This window comes from Podarcis cretensis (genome assembly GCF_951804945.1).
Source record: "Podarcis cretensis genome assembly, chromosome: Z".
In the NCBI taxonomy this organism is placed as follows: Eukaryota; Metazoa; Chordata; class Lepidosauria; order Squamata; family Lacertidae; genus Podarcis; species Podarcis cretensis.
In genome coordinates this window covers 46,642,299-46,669,869 of record NC_137184.1, presented here as the reverse complement: position 1 = coordinate 46,669,869, position 27,571 = coordinate 46,642,299, and the positions used below count along the sequence as shown (strand labels likewise).

General features: G+C 45.2%; 1 protein-coding gene across 3 annotated transcripts in view; it reads right to left on the bottom strand.

Moving 5' to 3' along the window:
* The window catches only part of ARHGEF6 (Rac/Cdc42 guanine nucleotide exchange factor 6), an 81,272-nt gene that overhangs the window by 8,219 nt on the left and 45,482 nt on the right, over positions 1 to 27,571 (bottom strand). For 2 of the 3 annotated variants that reach the window (XM_079962764.1, XM_079962765.1), the window contains 15 exons: positions 25,352 to 25,446; positions 23,887 to 23,982; positions 23,018 to 23,140; positions 21,896 to 22,034; positions 19,593 to 19,652; positions 17,598 to 17,744; positions 16,650 to 16,736; positions 15,304 to 15,382; positions 14,355 to 14,494; positions 12,546 to 12,671; positions 10,459 to 10,479; positions 7,682 to 7,772; positions 5,436 to 5,525; positions 2,006 to 2,105; positions 596 to 650 (listed from right to left, as the gene is read on the bottom strand). In XM_079962764.1, the coding sequence (XP_079818890.1) occupies positions 596 to 650; positions 2,006 to 2,105; positions 5,436 to 5,525; positions 7,682 to 7,772; positions 10,459 to 10,479; positions 12,546 to 12,671; positions 14,355 to 14,494; positions 15,304 to 15,382; positions 16,650 to 16,736; positions 17,598 to 17,744; positions 19,593 to 19,652; positions 21,896 to 22,034; positions 23,018 to 23,140; positions 23,887 to 23,982; positions 25,352 to 25,446 (1,449 nt within the window). Of the gene's footprint in view, positions 1 to 595; positions 651 to 2,005; positions 2,505 to 5,435; positions 5,526 to 7,681; positions 7,773 to 10,458; positions 10,480 to 12,545; positions 12,672 to 14,354; positions 14,495 to 15,303; positions 15,383 to 16,649; positions 16,737 to 17,597; positions 17,745 to 19,592; positions 19,653 to 21,895; positions 22,035 to 23,017; positions 23,141 to 23,886; positions 23,983 to 25,351; positions 25,447 to 27,571 lie in introns of those variants that run through there. The other variant, XR_013835034.1, reaches the window with a different exon arrangement.

Genomic DNA, 27,571 nt, shown 5'->3' with positions numbered 1-27,571 from the left:
AGAAGGTGCACATCACAACACTGGCAGTCTAATGATATGACGCTAAAACCATATTTAATTTAAGGCTTCACTAACCTCAATAAAGGCCTCTCAGTCCACAAATATCTAGGCTATGCCATGTTGTCTATCCCTAGCTCTTCCCTCTTCAACCTTCACAACAACCCTGCGAGGTGGGTTAAGCTGAGATGACAACTGTCCCAGTGTCACCCAATGAACTTTGTGGCTGAATGGAAGTTTCCTAATCCTGACATAATGCTCTCACCACTATGCTATGCAGGACCTTGCAAACACATCTTGCAATATTGTGCATGTACGCAAGGGTGTGCATAAGAATTTTTCCAGGGGAGGGGGAACTAAAACACTGAAAGGGGGGAGCAGGCTAATTTCTCACAATCCCTCCACCTTTGAAAAGAACAACACCTGTACATTTTACTTCTTATCTTAGATTCTACTAATGTTTGAAACTTCCTCTGTTTTTTATGTGAAAGATGGAGTTAGGGTTCATTCTAGGTGGGGCAACTTTCTCCACCCCCCCCCCCGGTGGATGCCCATTTATGTACATGTCATCCTGGAATAGGGTGATGCTTTTGATTACCTGTCTAAGTTCTTTGACCTCATCCTTCAGTGCATAGACAGCGTCCACCAGACTCCTAGGAAAAACAACCCAACAGTCAGCAGCAAAATGCTAAGAAGCAGCGAAAGAGAACTCATAGACAAACTCACTCCCCACAGTTTCAAAAGGCCCTATAGATTATTTAATTAGTGTAAAGGCCTGGGAGAAGAGGAATGTCTTTGCCTGGTGCCTAAAGATACGTAGCAACAGTGCCTGCCCCCCAGGTAGGTAGTGGCAAGGCACCCCCAGGCTCTCATATCTTCTGGGAGGGATTCAAGCTGGGCTCTGGGAAATTTGTGCAATTAAAGCGACTTAAAGCACTTCTTTGCCAGGGTTTCCCAAACTTGGATCTCCAGCTGTTCTTGGACTACAACTCCCACCATCCCTAGCTAGAAGGACTAGTGGTCAGGGATGATGGGAACTGTAATCCAACAACAGCTGGAGACCCAAGTTTGGGGAACCCTGCTTAGAGCAACAGATCCTCTGGGGGGAAGGACTGTGGTTTAGAAAAGAGACAGAAATGTGCTGAAAACACAGTTTGCCTATCCCCATCTGTTTTTCTTTCAGCTTTGGATTGGGCAGCCCAAGGGTTTGAGTAGATGACCCTCTGGGTCCCTTCCAACTCTACAGTTCTATGATTCTATAGGTCATATGCAGAAGCAGTGAACCTCAACAGGAATGGGATGGATGCCCCTACAGCATGTTCCCTTTGCAAAGTTCAGGCCTTCTGCAGAACAGCTTTGCAGGGTTCTGTTTTGGTTTTTTGTTTCATTTTGTTTCTTTGTTGGCAAACAAGCCTGTAAGGAAAGGATTCCCACAAGTGAAGAAACTGGCCAAAGCTTAAGAGATAAGCAACAGAAACAAAATAGCATTTAAAAAGTGGCAAAAAGTCACAAATCTCCCTCATTTTGAGGGGGGGAAAGAAAATTCCACATATTCGTTTTGTCTTTTATAGGCAATGCTTGGACCTATTGCCTGCTTAGGCATAAGACGAATATGCAGGGAAGTGCAGTGTTGTGGAGTTACATAGCAAAATGCCCGAGTTGTATTACGTTGCAAAGCTTTGTGCTGTGTGGTTTCATGGTGAAGTTACGCAATACAAAGGTTTGCAACATTCCAATCAAGGGCAGGATGTGGACACTGGCAACATTAAATGCTGCTTCATTGAATGCCTTCTTCATTGAATTGCTTACCTAAACATGGATACTGAATGCAGGGCAAGAGCAAGATATTCTGCCCCCCAGAACAGAACTCTTGCCACCCTGCAGTCAACCTCGCGCACTGACCTCCTCTTGCTCCTTTTGTTATTGGGTGGATGGGGATAGGACACCCACAATTAAATTTCTTAGGCTTCGGCTCACTTGTTCTGGGGCCCACCCCAATCTCACTCACTTCTCCTCTGTGATAGTCTGCCCATTGCTTCTTGTTTCCTCAAAGATGATTTTCTCTTCTTCCGGAAGCAGGACCTGGGGGACGGAATCCTTGCGGGAACCTGGTGGCAAGAGAGGACAAATCAGGGGACAGCTCTGTTTTGGTGCACACAACAAATAAACAAGAACGTTAACAGGAGAAGAGCGTTTCCCTGCTCTTTTCCCCACTGGTGCATCATCATTGTCAAGATTGAAAAAAACAGCAAGAAAAAGACTTCCTGCCTGGCCGCCATGGCAAACGGCTGTCCCCAGACCAGGGGAGCCTTTCTATGCAGCTAATGAAGATAATATGGGAGTAATTATCCTCCCCAAAAACCCCCAGGGCCGGGGGGGTGCTCTACCCACAGATCATCCGATACCTGCCGTCCGTCCTGAGGGAATGTGGGTGGCAGGGGGCGCTGGGTGCATTGCACCGCGCCTTTCGGGAGCTCTCCAAAACTTGCGCCATGAGCGGAGGACACCTGTTTTTTTAAAATAAAATTCAAACTTAATTAACAGGCATGCTCTGAACTAGGGGGGATAAAGTACTTTGCTAATTGATTCAGCCGCTGAGTGCCAAGGATTCGACCTGGAGAAGGACTTTCGTCGTAATTGGATCAGTATGTTGGGGGAGGTGAGCCTCCATTATTCTCTCTTGATATACTTTGCATTTGCTGTTTTACTCGGCAAATCTCGCCCGAAAGGCTGACTGTTTGAAATATGAAAGCAGGATTGAAAGAGTATCTTGCTATTGTTATTGTTATGGTTTAACTACAAAATTGAGTGTGTGAAATCTTGACTATGATTCTGGCCACAACTCTTAATGGAATGATAAAAAGAATTCATGATGGGAGCTATGGTGTTTTCCTGAGGCGTCAGCTTGTTAGCAGCTGGAACGAGATCACAGAAGGGAATTCTGTATATTAGCCTGGCGCTAATGGTGGAAGGCTAGATCTCCCTTTGTCTTGGATGTCATGCACTGAGATTTGCCTTTGTGTGCAGAAAGTGAAACTGGCGTCGATGAGGACTTTGGACTACAACAGGAACATAAAGAAGAAGAAAATTAAAAATATTTCACACAGAACTACAAAGGACTAACCCACTTGCTAAACTAATTCAGAGGCTGTTAAAAAAGGAAGGAAGAAAGCTATTCCATAAATGGGGTGTCACCACCAAGAAGGCTCTTTCCTTTTTAGCTACCCACTTCACCTCACTTGATGGCAGGACATGGAGCAGGTACTGAATATCAGGGGCTGGGAATCACAAATAACAAGAGTGTTGTTGCTATTGTGGGCTGACACCATAGGTGGACTTCACCATAGGTATCTGGTTGGCCACTGTGAAGACAGGATGCTGGGCAAGATGGGACGTTGGCCTGATCCAGCCGCCAGCTCTTCTATGCTAAGACACTATTGCAGGTAACCTGGTTCCAAGTCTTTCTGGCTTCATTGGTTAAAACCATCACTTTATAATAGACCAGGAAATGGGCATGTGTTTTCTGATAGCTTAACAGCTGACAAAAGTTGTACAAAGCAGCCACATTTCGGAAGGAGAGGGCCACACCCATTTTACTACCCCTCTCTTTCCCCTCTAAGAGTACACTGATTTTAATTTGCCCTGTCAATGCGACTGACTAAATGTTTGCATTTCCATCACTTCAGAAGATGTTAGCACCTCACTCAGGAAGCAGCTTTTTCTGAAAGGTGCAGCAGATTAAATGATAGCGTCTTGTGCTTCCTAGTCAAAGCTATCTCTTGCATTCTAAGATAACCATCAGTTTGCTTGCACAGTGGAATAGGAGGAAGCTGGGCGAGAAGGGACTGCCATCGTCCTCTACTGTGCTTCCTTTGCTGCAGGGCATGAGGTAAGAGTGAGGCAGCGGATAGGAAACATAGGAAACTGCCTTATTTATAGGCAGCCCATTGGCCCTTGTAGCTCAGGGCAAGTGAAATGATCAAGGGCAACTCCCCCAAGAGGAACAGATGCAGCATTTGGGAAAGATTCAGAGGAAACACAATGGAAGTTTTAAAAACTAAGCATGGCACGGAGGAAGCAGATATGAAGAAGTTTTTCTCCCCCCATTCAGAACGTTGGGCATCCAATGAAGCTTAGTTTTGGAAGGTTCTGGACAGATAAAATGAAGTCCTTCTTCATTGCAGCACGTACATAAACTAAGAACTTGCTCCCCAACGACCACTGACCTAGATGGTTGAAGGCTGACAGGTAAACCATGGAACTCCCTCCCACAGGAAACAGTGCTGGCCACTAACTTAAGATGGCTTCAAAAGAGGACTGGACAATTTCTCAGAGAAGGCTATCAATGGATACGCATCACTACAACTCTGCTCTGCCTCCACAGTTGGAACCAGTCAAAGTTCTGAATCCCAGTTGCTGGGAACCACAGGAGGGGAGAGGGCTTTTGTGCTCGGGACCTGCTATTGGGCTCCCCATAGGAACCTGGGTGGCCACTTTGAGAACAGGATGCTGGACTAGATGGGCCATAAGCCTGATCCAGCAGGATCTTCTTATGCACACCACCTGCTTTGTAGTAGACTGTGACTTAAAAGGCATTTTTGACCACTCTTTACGGAGAGGGCTAATTCATGGCACATTATTTAGCCACGAAGCCTATGCGAAACATTCATATAGAACAGATGGTCTACTTCTGAATGCTAATTGCTAGGGGAAAACAGCAGGGGAGGGCAATCGCCCAATCCCAGTTTATGGTCTTAAGACAGGTGAGGATGCTGCTCTGCTGGAAGCTAAGCAGGTCTGGGTCTGGTCAGTGCCTGGATGGGAGACCTCCTGGGAACCACAGATAGGCTACTTCCATGATGGAAGAAAGGCAGGACATGAAGGGTTAAGAAGATAAATGAGAAAGTAAACATCTTTCTCATGCCCTGCTTGTGGACTTCTCAGAGGTATCCAGTTGGCCCCTGAGAGCAACAAAGAAGATGTGTTTAGATGGACCTTTTGGTCTGATCCTTCAGGGCTCTTTGTAGGTTCTTATGAAAGGGAAAGCACAGGTCACTAACCTTTGGCCCTTCCAGTGTCACTGGACTACAACTCCCATCACCCCTGCTCAATGCCCGTGTTTGCTGGGACTCATGGTGGTTGGAGTCCAACAGCATCTGAAGAGGTTTAGGTCAAAAGAAGAGCCCCACTAGGAGCTAAAGACGACAAAGGTAGATAATCCAAGGCTTATATGGACCAATGCTCTGGCTCACTGGAAGACATCTTTGTAAGTTCAAACCCCAACTAGCACACAATGCTTGGCAGAGAGCCTCCCACGCATTGCGAGAAGAATGCACCAGGCATATGCTAAGCCGCCAGCTCGGTGCACTTCACTTATCTCAAAGCTACCCCACATTCAAAGGTTTCTGGGTACAAGGGGCTGCCTTTAAGCCACTCACCTGAGCTGTGGGTTTGCTGGCTGCTGGCGCCTGTGCAATAGGCCTCAATCACTTTAAGGATCTGTGCATCTTCCTCCAAGGCAGCAGTACCTGTCAAATGTCACAAAGGCAGGTGAATTCAAGAGATGACTCTCACCCAATCTGGCTTCTATTAACTTGAGAAGACTTAGCTCAGCATCTAACACTGATTTCCAGCTTTGCTGTGAGGTGGAGTGGCACAATTTGCTTTATGTTTCATCTCTGCCTCACAAGGGCTAGAACACTCAAGTGTTCTAGCCAGAAGCGAAGGTTGTATTCAACTAACTTTTACTCAAAGTAGGCCCAATTAAATTAATGGCAATGACTAAGCTCATCCAGACTTCTTTTTGTCTCCAAGCACTTTTTTCTTTTTGCTGTGGTGCTTTCCCCACAAAAACCCACTCTTTACTGCAATCTACAAAAAACCCAGTATTAAAGAGAGTTTTTTCCTGGGGAAAGGTGAAATAAAAATGAAAAGCCCTTGAGCAGAGACTGTGGGAAAGCACAGAGCAAAAGCTAAGTGTGGATGAGCCATCAATTAAGTCTATGGATCTACTCTGAGTAATAAAATGTCGTTGAATACAACCCTGAGAAACTGCTGATTTTCTAATACAGTGGTACCTCGGTTTTCGAATGTAATCCATTCTGGAAAACCATTCGAGTTCTGAAATGTTCGAAAACTGAAAACTCAATAGCTGACAGCCAGGCCTCAGGATCTTACACTCAGCGGAAGCCGTGTTTCATGTTAAGACTTCCGAGGTGTGTTCGAGAACCGAAGCATTTACTTCCAGGTTTACAGCGTTTGAAAACCGAAATGCTCGTCAACATTGACGTTCAGAAACTGGGGTACCACTGTATTTAAAATGGAGGAAGCAGTTACAGTGGTACCTCGGTTTATGAACTTAATCCATTCTGGAAGTCCGTTCTTAAACCAAAACTGTTCTTAAACTGAGGTGCGCTTTCCCTAATGAGGCCTCTTGCCATCGGTGCCCTTCCACCAGTTGGCTTCCTTTCATAGACTGAGGTAAAGTTTGCAACCCGGGACACTACTTCCAGTTTTGCGGAGTTCATAAACCAAATAGTTTGTAAACAGGGCTGTTCCTAAACCGAGGTACCACTGTATTTATCTTGGCCCCTGTAACCTTGAGTGAAGCAGGAAATCTTTTTATACCAGTCAGAGTGCTTCCAGACGCAGTTTGTATTGTGTATTCATGAAGTTTTCTGCTCACAATGGTAATGGGGCAGTCATACGTGAACCCACTTTCAATACCTTTCACACCTGCGGAAGTTTCAGGGTGGTCTGCTTCATTTCCAAGCAGTGCATGAGCTGCAACTTCCTACAGAAACCCAGTAACTTTTCTTTTCTTTTTACTGCAAATGTTCCCGTTCACTTTTTTTCCTGTCCCTATGCATGGCAATCATATAGTAACACTGGGGAAGCATCACAGAACAACTAATAAAGCAGAATGCTAAGTATAATAAATCCATCACTAATGCACTATTATGCAGAATACGCGACCCCAAAAATACAGGAGTGTGGAGGAGTCTACCCACAGCCATGCCTCGGAAGACTAGTTGTTGTGAATCACAAGAGGGGAGAGAGCAGGTTACATTCGGGTCCTGTTTGCAGGCTTCCCACAGGCATCTAGTTGGCCACTGTGAGAACAGGACACTGGATTACACAAGTCTTTGGCCAGAACTAGCAGGACTCCACTGTCCTTAATTTGACCATCTCTTTCCACTGTGCTGGTACAGTGTAGTGAAAACTCACCTCTAGGTATGCCTGCTCTGATTCAGGGGATGCAGAACTCCAGCAGAAGTCTGTGGTTCAGCAGCTGCCCATCTGCTTGCTGGCTGACCAGGGTCACATTCTACTTGCTAAAAGGTGCTGAAAGTTGTTAGGAGACCCCACCCCCACCCCCTGCTCGCAGAACTACAATTCCCAGTGGTTTAACAACCAATCTCTATTCCCAGGATAGTCTGGGAAATGTAGCTCAGTGAGGGGAATCTCCTGTTGAGATGGGTCTCCTAACAACTCTCAACAGCTTTAAATTACATTTCCTAGTAGTTGCCAAAATTCTTTGGGGAAAGGCATGGCTGTTTAAAGCGGCATGATACTGCTTTAAATGTACAGTGCAGACGGGGGGTCTTAGATATTACACTGGGGAATCTGTGGGTTTTCTTTTAAATGCAATCACTACAAGTACAAGTCATGTAAGTCAGCTCACTTTTTCTAACGACAAATTCCTCATCGGATGCTTTCCTGTCTTTCCTTTTTGGAAGGAACTTCTTCATTGTCTTTGGGCTCTTGCTTGAGTCCTATTTTTTCAAAACAACAACAACAACAACAACAACACATACTTCACTTAATAATTAGACAACCAAGGTTATGAATAGAGAAATCTTAGCTGACAATCATCTCGGTCTCAGCTGATAAATCTGGGGTTGGGGACAAAGCAATACTTATAGGACAAAAAGCAGGGTTGGAACTTGGTAATAGGGCCAGAGCCATCTTTCCTATTGGGCTTACTGGTGTGTTGCACCAGGGCACTGGCCTCTCAGGGGTGCCCCAGTGAGTGGGGGAGCTGCGTGGCTTTGCCGGCGGCCTCCCCTTTCCCTGCACGCCCACCAGCTGTGCCCCATTAACCATATGGCTGGCAGGCGTGCAGCTTGCCTCCCAAATCTCCCCAGGAGGAGAGCGATCCCTGCAGAGGCTTAGAGTGGAAGCTGTGCGCCCCCAACTATATGACTGGTGGGCTGCAGCTTCCTTCCCAAGCCTTCCCAAGCCTCCCTGGGAGGAGAGCGATGCCCACAGAGGCTTGGGAAAAGGCTGACAAGTCAACAACTCTGGGAAACTTGAGGGGGGGCACCGGAGGGATCTTTGCATCACGATGCCAGATATGCTCAAGACAGCCCTGAATACAGCACCCTGTGTGAAGACAAAATTTGACACACACCCCCAGCACCTGTGTCACCTTCTGAAAGATGGCTAAGCAAGGTGCTGGTCTTTGGGAAGGAAGCATGAGGGCTGTAGTAGGGTCCAAGAGACCTTCCGTCTCCTTCCCAATGCTGGGTAAGTGCTAACTAGGCTTTAGGAAGAAGGAAGGAGAAAGGAAGGAGGATTCTGGGACCCTCTTTCCCAAAGAAAGGGTTTACTAGATTTTGGGAAGCAGGTGGGAAGGCGTCCCTTGGCTTGGCGCCCTGTGCAAGGGAACCAGTCGTGCAGCCCAAAATCTGCCTCTGTGAAAAACAGTTTATTTGAATTTAAACAACCCATGTTTGTGACACAACAGATCTCAACTTAGAAGATGCACTCTATTCTATGTGAGAGAAAGGGAATGAATGCTTCTCTGAGGAGACATGTCTCTCACCCAAGGAGATGCCTAAGAAGCATTTCTTTCTATGTTCAAGAAAAAGGGAGAGTGGTACTTGAACCACCTGCACTTTTTATAAGTATTTTGAGTATCTGTTCATCTTTCCAATTAACTGGGGGTATCTTTTTAGCAGTCAAAAGTTGTTTTATCTGATGGTGCTAGTAAAAATTAGATGAAACCATGAGACAACCCAGTCTCTAGCCCTTCTAGAAAGAAAGTTATGAAACAAAATGGACAGGTACCCTTCTAAGTGATTTCTGTGAAATGAGCAAATCTGGTCAATGAGTCAACTCAGAGGTGCAATTGGTGAGTGAGTTGTTTGGACACCATGCAATATAAATCTCTGGGGTTCCAGAAGGGATATTATTTTCCCATCTCCTATAATGCACTTTTCCTGCTTCTGTCCTATTTTGTAAATTCTGCAGGCTAAGCCTTTTTCTCATATGGGAACATATAATTATGAACCGATGCGGCTGCCATCTTGAGATCATGGAAAATTACAAATGTTTTCCATCATGGAAAATAGAAATGATTTCAAACCTAGTGCCTTTTGCACAGTACTGAACTCCAACTCTACTCCCCACTGAGCAGGTGACAGCAAAGGTTTTTAGCTGGGGCAATCAGAATAAGATCCACTATTTGACTATTGATTCAAAACCCTAAAATGTATTTTATATAATTGACTATTTATTTCTATTCTTTGTATATCGCATTGTTATTTTATTGCTATGGCCAATGGCTGATGCAAATAAAGATTCATTCCTTCCCCTCCACTCCCCGCTGCCCATTGGCTGCGCTGGTGAGGGTGGATGAGAGCCATTGGCCGCACTCACTGGCTAGTTTATTCTGTTTCCTAAACTGTTGATTTCCACATTATTTCTGAGCTCTCGCATGACTTAGAAGCCATTTCCAGAATCATAGCTGAACATAATGCAAGTTTTTGTGTTATTTGTTTCTGGGGTGGGGGGTGGGGGGAGTGGAGGAGGGAATCTTTTGTAAAAAAAAATGGAAGTGAGAGCTATACTCTAATATAGTTTTATGTTACATGAAAGCTGAAAATATAATGCGGAAATTGACACTTCCTAAGTGTTTTCCCAATGTTTTCCTAAAACATCGGGGTAATTGAATAAACTGCCTCATGAATGCACACAGAGTCCATAACATCTGGACTCCTTGTGCATTATTGAACCATAATCCCAAGATTTCCAGCTTTCATTAAAAAGAAAAATAAGAGGAAATTTCTAATTTTTGCAGATCCTGGGGTGTGGTGCAGAATGTACAGCCGCTATTCTTCTCAGGGCTTTCTTTTGATAGAAATCAGCTTGCTCCCTCACACACCCCAAACATTTTTTCCCCATGCTCTGAATTCAACCGCAGCATTAAGTATCCTTTTGCAGAAGTGCTAGGGAGTAAGTCCCATTGCTTGCAGCCAAGACAACGCAGTAAAGTGAATGGCAATGAATTGCAAAACAAACAAACACAGAGCTTTGCTCTGGGAAAATATGACACACGAATGCAGAAGGTGGTGGGTGGGTGGGGTGGAGAGAGAAGGGAAAAACCCACTTGTCCTTTGTTAAAACATACATGCAACGCAGCGACCCAGGAAGTCATGGAGATGATTCCATCCTTACCTTTAAAATGTAAGTCATCCTCTACCGAATGAACATAAAAAGAAGAAGACAAAGACAAACATGAGAAGGTAAGCATGATTCATGGAAAAAAGCAGCTGACTTTTTTCAGCCTGGTATCTTAAGGGGGTGGGTAGGATTTGCCCTTAGTGATACACCATTGGAAGGAGCATTTTTCTTATTTTGCATTGCTCACTGTTTAAGTTTTACTTTCGCTTATTGCATTTCTTCTCTTGTTAAGCCGCTCTGTAAAATGACTGACAAATTTGACTATTACTATTCATAATAATGAAGAGGAGGAAAGGCGTTGATTAAACACTGGAAAACTCCCGTGGAACCATGGAGGAAGTTTCCTTCTGCAACTCTGAATGACTCACTGCTCAGGGTCTCCCCTCTTCCCAGTTAGCCTCTGCTGCAGGAAGGGGGTTAAATCTTCTACTCACCCATGTTGGATATGGTCAGTTACTGCTCACTCAAAGAGGGCAGATGAATAGGCAGTTACAAAGAACAGTAGAACTGGATCCAGGAAACTCAAGGGCAGGCATAGATAACCTTTTCTCAAAGAAGGGCCATTGATTCACAGAGGAAAGTCAATCAGGGAGCCTTGGCCAATGGTGGGAGGAGCCAGAACACAAAACAGAAGCCAGCACAGCCTCCCTGTGAGCAAGGCTTTATCCAAATATCTTATAGCATGGTTGTTGGATTTCCAACGCCCACTTGAGATTTCTCTTTGGTGGGGCAATGCTGACTGCCATGATGAGCTCCCACACTTAAAAACTGATGACCACACCAGTGCTCAGTTACTTAGAACCATGGACAGCAATGGAATATACTCCCAAGAAAAATGGACACAAGAATACTGAGCAAGACAAAACAAAACAAAATATCTTTGGCAATGTCTGACAATGTTTATGAAATTTTAGGAACAAAAATAGACCATCAGCACCCGTGTACAGAAGCCAGCAAGCCTCCAGCACAAGCAGTGTGAGGGGTGAGTCGTGTAAAAAAATGAGTCATTAAAAAAAAATCCCTGAAAAGTATTGAAGAGTGATTTTATAGTAACACCTTTCGGGGGTTGCGACACAAGTTTCCTGTATGATGCAAATAACTCCCCTATGCCAGCTCAGTTTCCTGTGGGCTTAGATTTGAACACTGTTATAGTGTGAGAAGAAATTGGATGGATGCAATTAAGTGGGGAAGTGGTTTTCTTTCTCTGTGAGACGTTTGGCTGCTGGAGCAGTAAACCTTTACCTTTTTACCAAATATGAAATTCACTTTATTCCAAAGAATCCCAGTTCTTCTATGGGTTTAAAAAGACAAAAATACACCCAAAAGATAAAATGGGGGGGGGGACTCATAAGAGAGTTGCTCCACCCCCTTGATCATTCTGACTGGACTTTCCTGAACTTTTTCCAAATCTACAATATCCTTTTTGAGGCAAGGAGCCCAGAACTGTGCACAATATTCCAAATGCAGTCACACCATAGATTTGTATAATAGCATTATGATATTGGCAGTTTTCTATTCGGTTCCTTTCCTAATAATGATCCCTGGCATGGAATTTTATATTTTCCGCAGCTGCCGCATACTGGGTCAACACCTTCACTGAGCTACTGACATGACCCCCCCCCCCAAAAAAAAGGGGAGACGTAAGAGCAGCCCTCAAATATTTGCAGGGTTGTCGTGCAGAAGGCAGAGCAGGTGTCTTTGTTGGACCAGAGTACAACAAAGCAGATTTCAGCTAAATGGCAGGAGAAACTTCCTGATGGTAGGAGCTGCTCTCCTCTCTGGAAGTATTATGCAGAAGCCAAGTAGCCATCCCTCAGGGATTCTGGAGGTGTGTCCTCAATTACAGCTCCTGCACTGAACAGCAGGATTTATACTAGATGACTTCTAAGGTCGATCCCAAAGCTAAAATTCTACGGCAGTGGAAAACCTTGCCTCTGGGTTGCCCTTCTGCCTGGATTTGTAAACTTGTTGCTTAGTGGGGCCAGCCTCCTGTGTTAAGCTTACACATCCAGCCACAAAGCGAGGCAGCAATGCCCAGTATTCATCCAGCGACACAACCCAGACCCATTTGTGACAATTACCTCTTTGTAGCTGAGTGCCACCGATGGCCTGAGGGGAGGTGCAGGGCGGAGGCAACTTAAGGTCCAGGGCTTAATGATTTTGGGCGGCTCCAATGGGCCACGGGCTTGTCCAGTAGAGCTGAAAGTCTGATGATAAAACAGTTATTATTTATTGATTTAGCTTGTTAACCTGCTGAGAGTTCCCACATCTTCCAAGGAAAGGAAAGAGGGCCCATTTTGGTTGTGCTGCCTCATTTGGGGAAGGGCCCCCGCCTTGCAAGCAGAAGGCCCCAGGTGCTATCCCCAGATAACGCTGGGAGAGAACACTGCTGCAAACCTACGGAGCCACTTCCAGTCTGTGTAGGCAATACTGAACTAGATGGCTCAACTCAGGATAAGGCAATTTCCTATGTTCTTGATGTTCAGATTCTACTTGAGCTTTCACACAACATAAAAGCCACAAAGGGAAATATAGTCGAGCACAGCACACGTATGGTGCTCATTTCCACTATAGCGGTATCTTGGTTCCCGAACTTAATCCATTCTGGTTGTCCGTTCAACTCCCAAAATGATTTGAAAACCAAGACATGGCTTCTGATTGGCCATCTGCACTCAATCGGAAGCCATGGAAGCCCCGTTGGACATTCGGCTTCTGAAAAACGTTCACAGACTGGAACACTCACTTCCAGGTTTGCAGCGTTTGGGAGCCAATTTGTTCAGGAGCCAAGCTGTTCAAGTACCAAGATACCACTGTATTTGCAAACTTTTTTTGCTAGTCTCTCCCCCCCTCCCTTTCTTTTTTTTGCTGGAAACTGCACTAAACTTGCAGTATTAAATTTCCAGAAGTGGCAGAGGAATGAAAATTTTTGTGGAGTATCTGGAAAAAAACTGTAAACATGTGAAATCGTTGGTAAGATTAGGGTGAATTCAACAGTTTAACACATAGCAAAGGAATAAGGGAGTTAAATGGATATACAAGAATATGCGGGATAGGTGGGGAAATTAAAGGAACCAGGGAAGAAGGGAAGTTGTAAATGGCTGGCTTTTTTTAAAGAAGGATAAAATGGTAAAGGGACCCCTGACCATTAGGTTCAGTCGTGGCCAACTCTGGGGTTGCGGCGCTCATCTCGCTTTGTTGGCCGAGGGAGCCGGCGTACAGCTTCCAGGTCATGTGGCCAGTATGACTAACCCGCTTCTGGCGAACCAGAGCAGCGCACAGAAACACCATTTACCTTCCCACTGGAGCAGTACCTATTTATCTACTTGCACTTTGACGTGCTTTCGAACTGCTAGGTTGGCAGCAGCAGGCACCGAGCAACGGGAGCTCACCCCGTCACGGGGATTCGAACCGCCGACCTTCTGATTGGCAAGTCCTAGGCTCTGTGGTTTAACCCACAGCACCACCCGTGTCCATTAAAGAAAGATAGGAGTGGGGAAATGTTTATTTTAATGTGAATGTGGTTTTGTAACATTGAAAAAAATATAATTTAAAATAAAAAAAATCCAGAAGTGGCTTTTCACAGTTGGTGAAAGCTCAGCTATAATGTGGAAATCAACAATTAGGGAAACATCAAGGAAACAAAATAAGCAGCTGCAGCTTTAGCCAACCCAAATAGTTTAATAAATGAGCACACAATGTAAGAGGCTTCAAAAGGGATCTGAAGGGCAGAGGGTGAAGGCAACCCATTCTCTCTTCAACTCCTACATAGGATTCTGGTCATAGTGGATTTCTAGCACACTAGCACCCCCTGCAGGAACAGAAGGTGTGTTGCCACCCTCCCCAGGAGCCTGGAACAGACTAAGATTGCCCCACTAAGCAGATCAACTTACAGAATGAGAGCCCCAGGAGTGTGTCTTGGAGAGGCTGCCGCTTGAAACCGTCCCCCTGGTGAGCCTGTGCAAATGATCAAGCCAGTCGTGCAGATCCTGGCTGCTGTTGCAATGCACCGTAATCCGGTCGATCAGGCTCCCTGTAGGAACCAGGTTAACTCATTTAAAAACAACAACAGAAAATAATAATAGCCCACTCATTCTGTTTCGGCTTCAAGCACCTGTTTGCACAGCCAAGGCAGAATTGAACCTCACCCTCCCTCCCTCCCGGCTCATCAGCTGCTGCCACAAGTGACATCCCTTGATTGACAGAAGGATGGGGCTTCTGGAAAATGGCGCCATGGGCCAAACTGGAATGCCCTGCCAGGTCAGGATTTTAGCCTACGGGCCAGAGCTTCCCCACCATTGCAATACACCATTTATTCCCACTAAATAAGGCTACCAACCATGGTGGCAGCATCTTATTTCCACTGCCAGAGGCCATCAGAATGATTCAACTCAGTGTTACTGAAAATATGCACACTGAAACTCATGGACCTCAGTCTGTAATTGTTTTCAGTGAGTCTACTATGAGTAAAACTTAGCTGAATGCCACCTGGCATGTCTCTGAATACCAGTAGCTCTGAATTCACAAGTGGGGAAAGGAGTGGCTGGTACACTCAGTTGCTGCTTGTGGGTTTCCCCACAGGATGTAGGCATGGCCATTGTGAGAACAGGATGATGGACCAGGTAGACCTTTTGCCTGATCCAACAAGGTTCTCCTGATGTTCTTACGTTCCTATGTATTTTATATTGTATTCAGCATCTTGCATCATTGCTATATGTTGCTTCTTCTTTTTTTGCCTTCTATTGCAAGCCGCTTTGAGTATCTTTACAGTAGAAAAGTGGGTATATATATTCAATCTAATCTAATCAATGCATGCATCTAAGCCGCTAGCAGCACACTGACCTGAAATTTCAAAAGCATGTTCATTGACTTCCACATCTTCTAATTTTGTGACCATCATACCTATTAAAGGGAGCTTTCCCTGCTCCCAGGAAAGAAAGAAAGAAAGAAAGAAAGAAAGAAAGAAAGAAAGAAAGAAAGAAAGGTATTATGTCAACGTTTTTCTGAGAAACCTTGACCAACTTTTTTTGCAATATGTAAATTTTAGTTAGGGACTGCCACCTTATTAAAGAAACCCAAGTCAACTCATCAAATCAATTAGCTGAATATGCTCAAATCGGCATATGACTCAAAGAGTAGTTTTGAAAGGGGAGCTGGGTTTCTTTGATCTTAAATGGAACACGTATACATCAGCGCATCTGAAGATAATGTGTGCCTTCCTGTGTAAGTGTGAAGAGAGAATGCCTGCTCTAATCTAGTGCCAGGTTTATGGTGCTTCCATAAGTATTTATACAACACAAAAAATGAAAAGTTGCATTGCTCCTTGGAAAGATTGGCTTCATAAAGTCTGGAATTTGGCTACACTGTCAAAAATAACATCTAAGGATGAGAATTGCAAGTGAATATGGAAATAAATTTTGGGGAAACCGGTTGCCCCTTATACAATATTGTCAAGAAGATAATTTATTCCCACAAAAGCAAATTTAAGTGGATTTTGAGGGGGCTCTTTTGGAAGAAATATTGTCATTCCATCTTAAGCCATACTTTATTGTAGAATATTATGATGTGAAGTATTTTTTTCTGGAGCAGTTTTGTTGATTATTGTTAATAATTGTCAAATGATTAGATTTCTTTTTTCTTAAGGCAAACCTACCTCATTTACATTTCCTGAACTAATAAGGAAACTAAAACGGAGCTCTCCTTTGAAATTTCATGCTGCTCCCCAGGCAAAGTGTGTGCACACACAAAAAAGCATATTCTGCTGCAAATAATGTACAAAACTACATTATTTCAGGGAAAGCTGTGTATTTTAGGCAACCTGCTTACAGGAAAAAATGCACCTGTCAGGACAAGTGCAAGGGCATCAATGTATGGGCATTTTTGTGCAGACTTTTTAAAAGGAACGCCATCTCTCTCTCCACAAATTGTTGATGAAATGGACTGAACCAAATGTAAGGCTGGAAAATATAAAGAGTATAAAGTGAAATTGACAGAACTGTCCAACTCCAGGTGCAGCTATGAATGGCAGGGGTCAATTAGCAAAAAGGCTAGAAAAAGTCATAGGTCCCCCTCTGGTGGATTTTTTTTTTTGGGGGGGGGCACGTGGCCATAATGCACAGTTGTCCTTCCAAAAAAAAAAAGAAAAAAAAAAAGCCAAATTGCTGCAATCCCAATAAGACACTACTCACCTGATACATAAATCCACTCATCCGAGGACTGGCGGAGAGAATCAGCAGGACATTAGAAAACAGCAAGATGTACCTTTCTTCTTTTTCCTGAAACAAAAAAAGGGAAATTCACGCTGAGGCCCACCTGACTTAGGGCATGTTGAATTTTTCAGTTTTCAAATTCCAGAAATGAGGAAAATGCTAAAAAGTTGTAACATGACTTGGGGATTCTAAAAGATATTTCGATTAAATTAATATAATTTTGTTTTGGCCAACAAGTAAAATGTGTGAAAAACTGCACAGAAATCATTAAAAAGATTGCCAAGTATCAACAGTTAAAAAATTGATATTAATATTAATATTATTATTATTTAGCAATGGCCAGCATTTTCAGAAGGCAAAATAAAAATTATTCAGGTTTCCAAAAGCAGTTCACGTTCTTCTTATTCAAAACATAGGTTTACAAAGCTAACTGTTCTACCCAAAAACTTTAGGAGATTTGAATTCCTGACACCTAAAAACACATTTTTAAAGACTCCTCACTGTATAAATTTGCAAACATAAAGTTTCACCACCCCTAAAATGGCACACCCTGCTGCTACCTGAGTCTCACACCATCACAAGCCTGGGAAGGGGCTGAATTAGATATGCTGGAGAATTCTGCCAGAAATGTAAATGCAAGTGAAAATCCCCACAATCCTCTTGTTCATTTAAGGTCAGGAATGGAAATCACAGAGGCAAACACGCGTGGTATTCAGGGGTCTTCTTTTTATTTTGTAGTCTGCCCTCTCACCTCCCCACTTCTCCCATATTGGACTTGAGATGTGTAAATGAGAGAAACCTCCTTTTTGGTGGAGCTGGGGGGAAGAGGGTCATATCAGGACCCTTGACCACAGAAAATAGACAAAGAGGTGATGGAGAAAGAGTCCAGCCCTCAAGGTTTAGGATATTAAGTCCTGCTGCTCTCACCTCACTCCCTCCATACTGGACCAAGGCTTGTGACATATACAGGACGTTGCCCATTGATTTTATGTCTTCGCCCTCCCATCCCTGGATGGCCTCTGACAGGATCTGGAGCTCAAGCTGTTTCCTCTTCCTCATCTCCTGACACTGGGACTGCCAAGAGAGAAAAGAAAGGCTTTGGTTACAGATCAGAGGGCAAGCATAAAAAGCAAGGCGAAACACAACCCCCCGTTTTTCTTCCTTCTCCCAAAAAACCACAAAGAAATGGGAGGAGAGGGAATAGATGTCTGGTTCTGGATGCCTCATTTAAGAACCGAGGGATGGCAACAAAGGTGGTTCGTGGCTCCAGTGGCTGCTAGACACAATAGCAACGTTCTGTCTCATGTGTCAGAGTCAATAGGCCTCTGTTAGTTGCTAGGGATCGCAAGTGATTCAGGTCCTGCTTGTGGGTTTCCCATTGGCCACTGAGAGAACAGGGTGCAAGACCAGATCTCCCCGTTATACTGACCCAGCAGGGCTCTTCAGGTGTTCTTATGGTTAGCAGTGGCTCTCTGGGGTCTCAGGCAGAAGAGAAGGATCTTTCCTGCTCTTTCTTTGCGGAAATGTAGGGGGTTGAACCAGGGAGCTTGTGCAAGAGAAGCACAGCAATGCATCCACTCCCCAGCTGTCTGAGCTAACTCAACGCCTCTTTTCTTTCATGTTTTCAACCAACATCCACCTCCTTCTTTACACCCAGCTTCAGAAGTTTCCTGCCCACCTTCCCACCACAACACGTGCTTCTTCTCTGATGAGGAAGGAAGCAGGTTGACCAGACTGGACTACAGTGAAGGCAGCGGAAGAGGCAAGAGAAAGAAAGAATCTTTGCTTTCCTAAGAACAGAAGATCGAGCTTTGAGTGGGGTAAGAGTGCCCCCATGTGGAGAGTTTAAATCTTTTAAATCTCTACAGCTTCTGAATTTATGTGAGCGAACGTTCCTAGGAAAATGCACGGGGGTGGGATTCAAAGGGGCACTCCTTACACATACTAGGGGTGGAAATGTCTGTACTGGGGGCCAGATGTGGCCCTCACTGTCAGATTCTCCCCAGGCCACACTCCCTCCCCAGCAACCTCTCCGTAAGACACGGCCCTCACTTCTTATGCTCCTTCAATATTTTTCTGCCTGGCTGGAATGTGCCCTGAACTCCAATAACTTGCTTGCCTGGATGGATGATAGAGGTGTTGGTGGGGGTAGAAAGGAGCATGCCATGGAAAGGTAAAATGTGCATTTGTTGCTCTGCCCATTATTGTCTACAGCCCCCCTCCCACCACTGGCACGTGGCCCCAGGGAGGTTGCACAGAAGTGAACTGGGCCCTTGGGTGGGTTCCTTACTCCTATCCCATACAAATGGTGAATTCATTCTACAAGCATCGACCCATATCAGGGCACCATCCATGCATAAGTCAGAGGAAGGATTAGGAAGACCCAAGGTTTGCAGAAATAAAAATAAAAATATTAAATATTATAGTGGTCAATGCAGACCTTTCTGTGTTGCCTTTCAAACAGATCAACTTATTTTCTGTGCAAAAGAATGGGCAGGCGATTTCATATGCTCCAATAGATTATTTCAGAGTAGCTTAACTTGTGTTTTCCTTGTACGTAGCAGAACTTGCAATGACCTTCTTGAAACTGAAGCACCTGGTTTTTTCCCAGTTTCCCTAAATGCTGAGCTTTGGAACACACAGAACAATCTGTCCTCTGTGTTCTTCCTGTGCACATTCTTCAGAGTGGCCTTAGGAGCCAATCTTCAGTGGCTGACTCACCTCCTTCCACTTTGACTGGCTGCAGGGTGAGAAGACACCTTCTCAGTGGCTGAAAAACTCCCCTTTCATGCTGAATGGGCAGACATTGGAGACGGGGACCCCGCTGCAGAAATAGTCTTGGGTTTTTGACCCTCCATCATCCCCCTAGGTTGCTCCACTCCTGGTGATGTGTGGCTCACAGAGCCTGCTTCCAAGACTTACCACAAGAGACTTGAAGGAGGTGATTGCTCTCAAGACATCTTCATGGTCCGGATGAGCTTCCTAGGAAAAGAGAAGCTTTTGTGAGTGCAAAAGGGCAGGTATATATATCTCTCTCTGTGTGTGTGTGTGTGTGTGTGTGTGTTCATAACACATTCCCCACCCAAGATGCTAGTTGAAAGAACGGCGACACAGGATGGAGCTGTGTGTGTGTGTAAGTCAAAGCGCAGCAGATCAAGGGGGCGTATATTAAGACCCATTCTTATTTTATGCAATCATTTATATACTGACTTTTACCCCAGGGATATTAAGGCAGTTTACAACCATCTAAAACTGGGGTGGGGAAGTTCAGGACCTGTGGGATGGGTTTTAATGGATAAGAGAGGATATATTAATTGCAATTATCCCTCCAGGTGTCCTCATCTATAGGTTGGACGGTTTCAAAATCCCATCTTTGGCAGCAAAAGTAAAAGCATAGGAATTAGACTTTAAAATCTTGTTTTGAGCAAGTCCAGTTAATGAAGTAAGCTGGCTCTCTCTTTCTTAGACACCGCTTAACACAGAGCTGGGCAACAACCTGTAAACTAAGTTTAAAAATATGATTTACTTACTTTATAATCATGCATTGGTTCACAGCAATAGTAGCCATAAAAACTATGCAGACAAGATACTTATATTTACTGCATAACCAGCTTCAGGCATGTGCCTAAAGCTGGGGCAAGTGGAGGCATGTCTGCATCCATCACTGGTCAAAGGAAGAGAGAGAGGGAAGAAGTTTGATTATAGAATTGTAGAGTTGGAAGGGACCACAGGGGTCATCTAGTCCAACCCCCTACAATGCAGGAAAGTTTCGCACTACCTGGGGCTCAAACCCACAACCCTGAGAGCCTCATGTTCTACCAACTGAGCTATTCCAGCTCTTCCTTCCTCTGCAGGAGAGGAGGGGAAAAGACATCACAGAGAACCCTCTCTACCCATTGCATTTCTATGGTCTGAGTATCTGCCTCTCAGCAATACAGCTCTGTGGTCTGAGCCCCTTCTCATGCTTGCAAGAGCATGCATCAGTTATGTTTTGCTGCTAATCTTCCACAGGGCTGGGGTTCAGATTCCTCCAAGCCTCTCTGTCAGCCCTGCTGTGTCACCTCCTGAAGCACTTTTGCTTGACTGGAATGTGCCTTGGACTCTGAAACTGCTTTTATACTTGCCTGAATGGGAGCATAGAGGGTTTGAGAGAGAGTGCATGCAGAAACCAGCCTACTGTATACAAAGAGAACCTTCATTTATCTGCCTGCTTTTGCCTCTGGACCTACCTGTTGCCCAAAAGGTAAGGTGAAACAAGACAAGCAAGTATTTGAGGCCTGAAGTTGGCGTACTCGTGTCGGCAAGAGCTGCAAATAAAAATCCACAGAGCAGGGGTGGACAACCTGTGGCCCTTGGTCTAATTTCACATGGGTGGCAATGAGGGGAAAGTGGGGGGGGGGGAGGCAGAAAGAAAAGATTCCTGCACGGCAGGAGATTGGACTAGATCAGGGGTCTGCAACCTTTAAGACAAAAAGAGCCACTTGGACCTGTTTCCGAAGAAAAAAAAACTGGGAGCCACAAAACTCGTCATTATAAAAATAACTTTTTTGTCACTTTTTTATTATTTCTTTGTTTGACCCCTCAGAATTACTCCTCCTCATAGAAATAAACGTTAAATTAACAAGTTACCTTTTTGTGTGTGTGTGTTCTTCACTCCCCTTCAAAACAGTGACCAGCGTACATGCCCCCTTTCAATGCAGTGACCAGCGTACATGCCCCTTACAATGTAGCGGGCGGGCGGGCAGGAAAGTGACGTCAGGATGGTGCATGACTAACGCACGCACTGCCCCCATGCAACGTCACAGCCAGTACAGCGCCCGCCAGAGTGGGGAGTGTCAGGGCGCACAATGCGCCTCCTCCCCTCGCTAGTATCCACCCCGGAGCCGCGGCAAAGGTGTAAAAGAGTGACATGCGGCTCCGAAGCCGCGGGTTGCAGACCCCTGGACTAGATGACCCTTGGGTCGCTTCCAACTCTACAATTTTATGAAAAGGAGAAAGAGGAGTTGAAGGAAGAGTAAAGGAGTGTGGCCACTTTGCCTTTGGCTCTGCACATTTTCAGCATGTGGCCTCTGACTTACAATCCCCTGGGGAATGTGGTCTTTGAATGGCTGACCATACCCTGCTGTTAGGAGTTGGCCAAAAGTACCAGGGACATGATTGCTCAGAGGGCGCAAACAAACCCTTCTTTTGCTAGCAGGTATGCCTCTCCCAGCCATTGAGCTCACCTCCATGTGCCTCTCAAGCTCTTGCAGAAGGATGATGTATTTATCCAGTCGTGTGAATGGTTTGCTGAGGTTTGTGGTTAAGGTCAGTATCCCTGGGCAGGGGGCTCCCTGAATCTCCATGAACTTCTCCAGCTCGTCACTGGAAGACAGGTACACAAAAAAGACACACTGAATAAGATGGACTCTTGCTCTGAAACAACATGGCCGCTCTTAGGGTCTGTAGCTGGCACCATTTTGAATGGAACTTTTAAAACAAAATAAAATGTTTATGAGTTTAAAAATATACTGTAATTCCCATATCTGGTAACTTATTGTTGCTACACGTAGATAAGCAATCAACATAAATATCATACCTTATAATATTATTTAATCACACCTAATCAGCAACAATGGGACGCAGGTGGCGCTGTGGGTTAAAGCCTCAGTGCCTAGGACTTGCCGATCGAAAGGTCGGCGGTTCGAATCCCTGCGGCGGGGTGCGCTCCCGCTGCTCGGTCCCAGCGCCTGCCAACCTAGCAGTTCGAAAGCACCTCCGGGTGCAAGTAGATAAATAGGGACCGCTTACCAGCGGGAAGGTAAACGGCGTTTCCGTGTGCGGCTCTGGCTCTGGCTCTGGCTCTGGCCAGAGCAGCGATGTCACGCTGGCCACGTGACCCGGAAGTGTCTCCGGACAGCGCTGGCCCCTGGCCTCTTAAGTGAGATGGGCGCACAACCCCAGAGTCTGTCAAGACTGGCCCTTATGGGCAGGGGTACCTTTACCTTTACCTTTAATCAGCAACAAGGTAATAGAGAGGAATAACAGGATGTGCCAAAATAAAAAAAAATTATTCCAGTAGCACCTTAGAGTCCAACTAAGTTTGTTATTGGTATGAGCTTTTGTGCGCATGCACACTTCTTCAGATACCATCTACGGTATTGTTTTGACTACGGCAGACCAACACGGCTACCTACCTGTAACTAGGATGTGCCAAGTTTAACTTGCCTTTTCATATTCTCCGTAATTCAGGATTTTAGAGTTCCTGGATTGCACAGGGCAGAAGGGGGGGGGATTTAAAAGGGAAGGAGGAAGAGGAAGAAGACGGGGAGCGAGAAAAGCTAATAGAATAATATTTTAATTTTTACCTGTGCTGAGTCAAGACGTTGACTGCAGAAGGGTGGTTAGCACAATAGGTGAGGTACAGAGACCTGAACTGGGGCATCAGGCTTATGAAGCAACTCCCCACTTTTTGCTGGTGCTCTGGGAGCCTGCAGTAATATACAAGGGAAGGGTTTCAGAGCAGGCTTGTGTGCAATGGTTAAGGGAACGGGGGGGTTGGTCAGGAGGTCACGTCTTGCACCTCAGTCAGGAGCTCACCTGGTTAGCAAAGCACAATCTCCCAAGTTCAAGCCCTTGCCTACACCATGCATATGAGCAAGCAAGGCCAAGAATTTGCTAAAGGTCACAGAACCTTTCCAAAGACAAGAAAGCATTTTGTAATCAGGTTTTCTTATATCTAAGCAAGGATGAAGCAATCACTTCCATTTTCCCCCTAACCTTAAATTCAGTTTTCCATATTTCAGTTTATTATTATTTTTTAAAAGATCCCCCGAAAGATATGTCAGCATGTTAAGTTTACATTTCTCCTGGTAGATAGAGTTGTGCACAATTCTGCCAAGTGTGCACCTCCTTGTGAGCGATTTCCCCTAGAATAAAGCACTTATGGATGGGATTTTCATGAATGCATGCATCCAACATTTTTTGGTTGGAGAACTGAGTTGGAAAATTCAGAGAAGTGAGAATTTTAAAAGGCTGGCAGTACCTTGGGTTGTGCATTGCTCTGGCAAGTGTGGCTTAGCCAGGCTCACATTAAAAGCTGAACTGATATGAATTTCTCCCCCTTCCGTACATATATTCCAACTGGACAATCCTTTCCTCTTGACCCCACCCCTCCCAATTAGCAGGCTTCAAAGAAATGGGAAATATTTGCCGGAATGCAATGTCAAGCACTTACTGAGCACATTCTTCCAGCACCTGGTTGAGAGTTTGCTGAAAGGTGCAGATTTCATCCACATTTCCAAGTAAAGATGCAATATCCATGGCACTCAGCCTGGAAGAATTCAAATACCAAGACAATGGGCAAATCAGATCTGCTCATTAAAAAGCACTGAAGGAATATGGCACTTTTATTTCATGTTATAGGAAGCTTCCATTGGGCATGGGGAGGAAAACCTTTTAGGGTCCACAGGCTGAATCCTTATCAGAATCGGCCTTGTGGGTCAAATTTGACAGGTGGGTGAAGCCATGCACATTGTCAAAATCCTTTGCAGGGTTCCCAACCCTTTGCAGACTAATTTGTCTCAATTTTGGGAGCACTGAGGGCAGAAGCTACAGGAACTGGGAGACACTGGAGAAGGAGGAGGAGGAGGAGGAGAAGAAGAAGAAGAAGAAGAAGAGGAGGAGGAGGAGGAGGAGGAGGAGGAGGAGGAGGAGGAGTAGTAGTAGTTTGGATTTGATATCCCGCTTTATCACTACCCGAAGGAGTCTCAAAGCGGCTAACATTCTCCTTTCCCTTCCGCGCCCACAACAAACACTCTGTGAGGTGAGTGGGGCTGAGAGACTTCAGAGAAGTGTGACTGGCCCAAGGTCACCCAGCAGCTGCATGTGGAGGAGCAGAGACACGAACCCGGTTCCCCAGATTACGGGTCTACCGCTCTTAACCACTACACCACACTGGGAAGAGTCCACTCTGCACTGGCCCTTTCAACCTTGGGCATTGGACATTGGATCAGCATGGGGAGGCTTCAAGGAGCATCACTGGGAGGAAAAAGCAGTTTCTTCCCCTCCTTGCGCTCCTGCTGCCTTGTTCTGTTTCAGCAACAAGCAATCAGGAGGCTATTTTGAGCTCCTGATTGTCCCTTTGAAGCCTTGCCCTTACCCACTCCACCCCTGACATCACACATGACACCTGTCATAGGGTGCATGGCTGGGCTTTCCTAAAATGGGGAGGCATGGTGGGTCAAGTCCAGTCCAAGGGTCAGAGGCTGCCCACCCCTGAAATAGACTGTGATCATATCAGTTACAGCGTTTTGATCACTAACAACCTGTTCCTCAATTTCCACAACACACTTGAATTTTGAGTGTGTATCACTCCTCCTGTAATAAGACTCTTTTGTCCATTTTGGGGATAAGCTTAAGTAATGGAAAAGAAATATAACATTTGAAAGGAACCTTTAAAATCTGTGAGTAGGGTGTTTTAAAGTTTTAAAGCTGTGTCCATCATTAATGACTTTTGGATTCAGAGACGTGAGCACATTCAGGTAAAAATATTTTTTAAAGCATCAAGTCTAACCAGCGACAGGCTCTGGAGCTGGGGAAATCTAAATAGTAAATAACCATTCAAGAATTTGTACAAATCAAGGATTAATCTCTACCCATCTTAACAAAAGACATCAACTCAATAGCAAGTTGGATCTTACTTGTCATAGGACTGGAGAGGTCTCAGGTACGTTCCCAGAAGCATCTGCAGCTCCTTGGCATAGTCTCGCTCTGTTTCCAGAATATTCTGAAGTACCTGTAGCAAGTGAGGGTGGGTGTGTAAGAAAGAGAGAGAGGGGAATGTGTTTTGAACACACACACACACACACACACACAGAGAGAGAGAGAGAATAAATCTACACAAATCCAGAATGGAGACCCTAAGATGGTTGGGTGGTGCCTTGCATGCCTCTTTTCATCAACTCCTGCAGCCAAGCGGGTGCCAAACGCCTTGCTCTGCTTTCCTTTGGACCAGATCAGCAAGGCCAAAGGGGAGGTCATGTCCTCTGGGCAGCCCAGGACCTCCAGACACACTGACCAGGATTGCACCCCAGAATAGTAATTTGGTGCTGCTAACACAGCAGTTGGACTTCACCCCCGGAGGCGTACTCCATTGTTTCTCGAGACAGATGGATGCTAACAACAACCAGGAAATGCCAGGGATTAAATCTTGGGACTTTCTGCATGCAAAGCAGATGTTCTGCCACTGAGTTCCTTCATTTCCACATGAGGCCAGCATATCAGGCATGAAGGACTTTGCTTTTGGGAAGCTTCTGGGTTTGAACCTGGATTTATTTATTTGTTGCATTTAAGATGGATGATTTAAAAAAAGGAAAAGACACAGCAGCTGCTGGAGTGGGAGGTGGGAAGGTGATAACCATGTGGTGTGGAGGGAGAATTTAACCCTTTCCTCCCTGCTGTGGTCTCTCTTCAGAAGCTATAATTTGCCATCTTTCTCATAATCCCCATAAAGCGGCATTCAGAGGCAGAATCACCTCTGGCAGTGGTGGTGGAACACAGGCATCATGGCTAGCAGCCCCTGACAGCCTCCTTTTCCATGGATTTGTCCAATCCTCTTTTCAAGCCATCCAAGTTAGTGGCCCTCACCATCTCCTGGAAGAGCCAGTTCCATAGTTTAACTATGCAGTGCATTAATAAGTGCTTTATTTTCTCTGTCCTTAATCTCCCAACATCCAGCTTCCTGGGGTCTCCACAAGTTCTAGTGTTGTGGGAGAGGACTGATTTCTGCAGGCCGGGCACCTAATTACTGCGCCATAAAGCCTGTAGCTCCGATGAAGGAACCAGCTGAAGCCAAGGTGCTAACATCAGGGCCAGAATTTTCCAGGGATCAGATGCTGTCCGTAAGCCAACTCTATGCCACTTGCATGCTATGGCAATCACTCCATAGTTTAAAAAGGCACTGGCCATTGGTAAACAAAAGGATATGCAGAATCTCCCCCACTATTCAATCCCTGCTCTCACCATCCAGCTCAATCTCTACTTCTGTGAGGGCACAGTGGAGGAGCTGAGTCTATAATGAAACAGGGCAAGTGGATACTCCAGCTGCAGAGATCACGAGGATCAGGTCTTGTAAGGAGTTTCAGAAGTCTAAGATTGGCATCCTTTATTGCTTATTTCTAATAACAAAATATTTTATGGCATACGCTGTAGGAACACATTTAACTTCAGGCATGGCTGTTGGTGCACCCATCTCACATGGCAGAATCTTAGGCTGCACACACAACATGCATTTAAAGCTCATTCTTTCCTGCAAAGAATATTGGGAACTGTAGTTTTCCCCTACAGAGCTACAATCTCCAGCACTATGCAACAAAATGCAGCACTCAGTTAGGACCCAATGTTCATTCCTCTCTTCGGTTTCTGTTCAAAAGACTCTGCTTGTGCTAGAACCACCAAGCCAGGGAATTCAACACAACGATACAGATCTGTTTTAAATGCCAATGTATTCTGCCTCCTGGTTCTCGAGGCCCACTCTGTTCTAAGTCCAGAGCATTTTCCTACCCCATTAGTGTCACATCCTGTGTGTCAAACTCAGCCACATAGCACCAAGATGTCTCAATGGTAGGTCAAGCAGATTTAGAGAGAAAGGAAGGGTAAGCAGAGACATACAAAATGATCTCATTAAATGGGAGCCCTGGGGCAGATCACTGGGGTAGCCAAATTTGCTAGCTTCTGCCCAGATGGCTGCTTGCCAGCATTTCTCAGTGAACTTCAGATTTCAAAGGGAAGATTAGGTTCCCCTGCCCCAATATTTAACACACATGGGCAGGCTGTTACACTGTGCTTGTGCAGCCAAGAGACTGCCTCAATCTGCCTTCCATGCTCCAGGTCATCGAGTAAATGGATATAGGAAGGGGTTA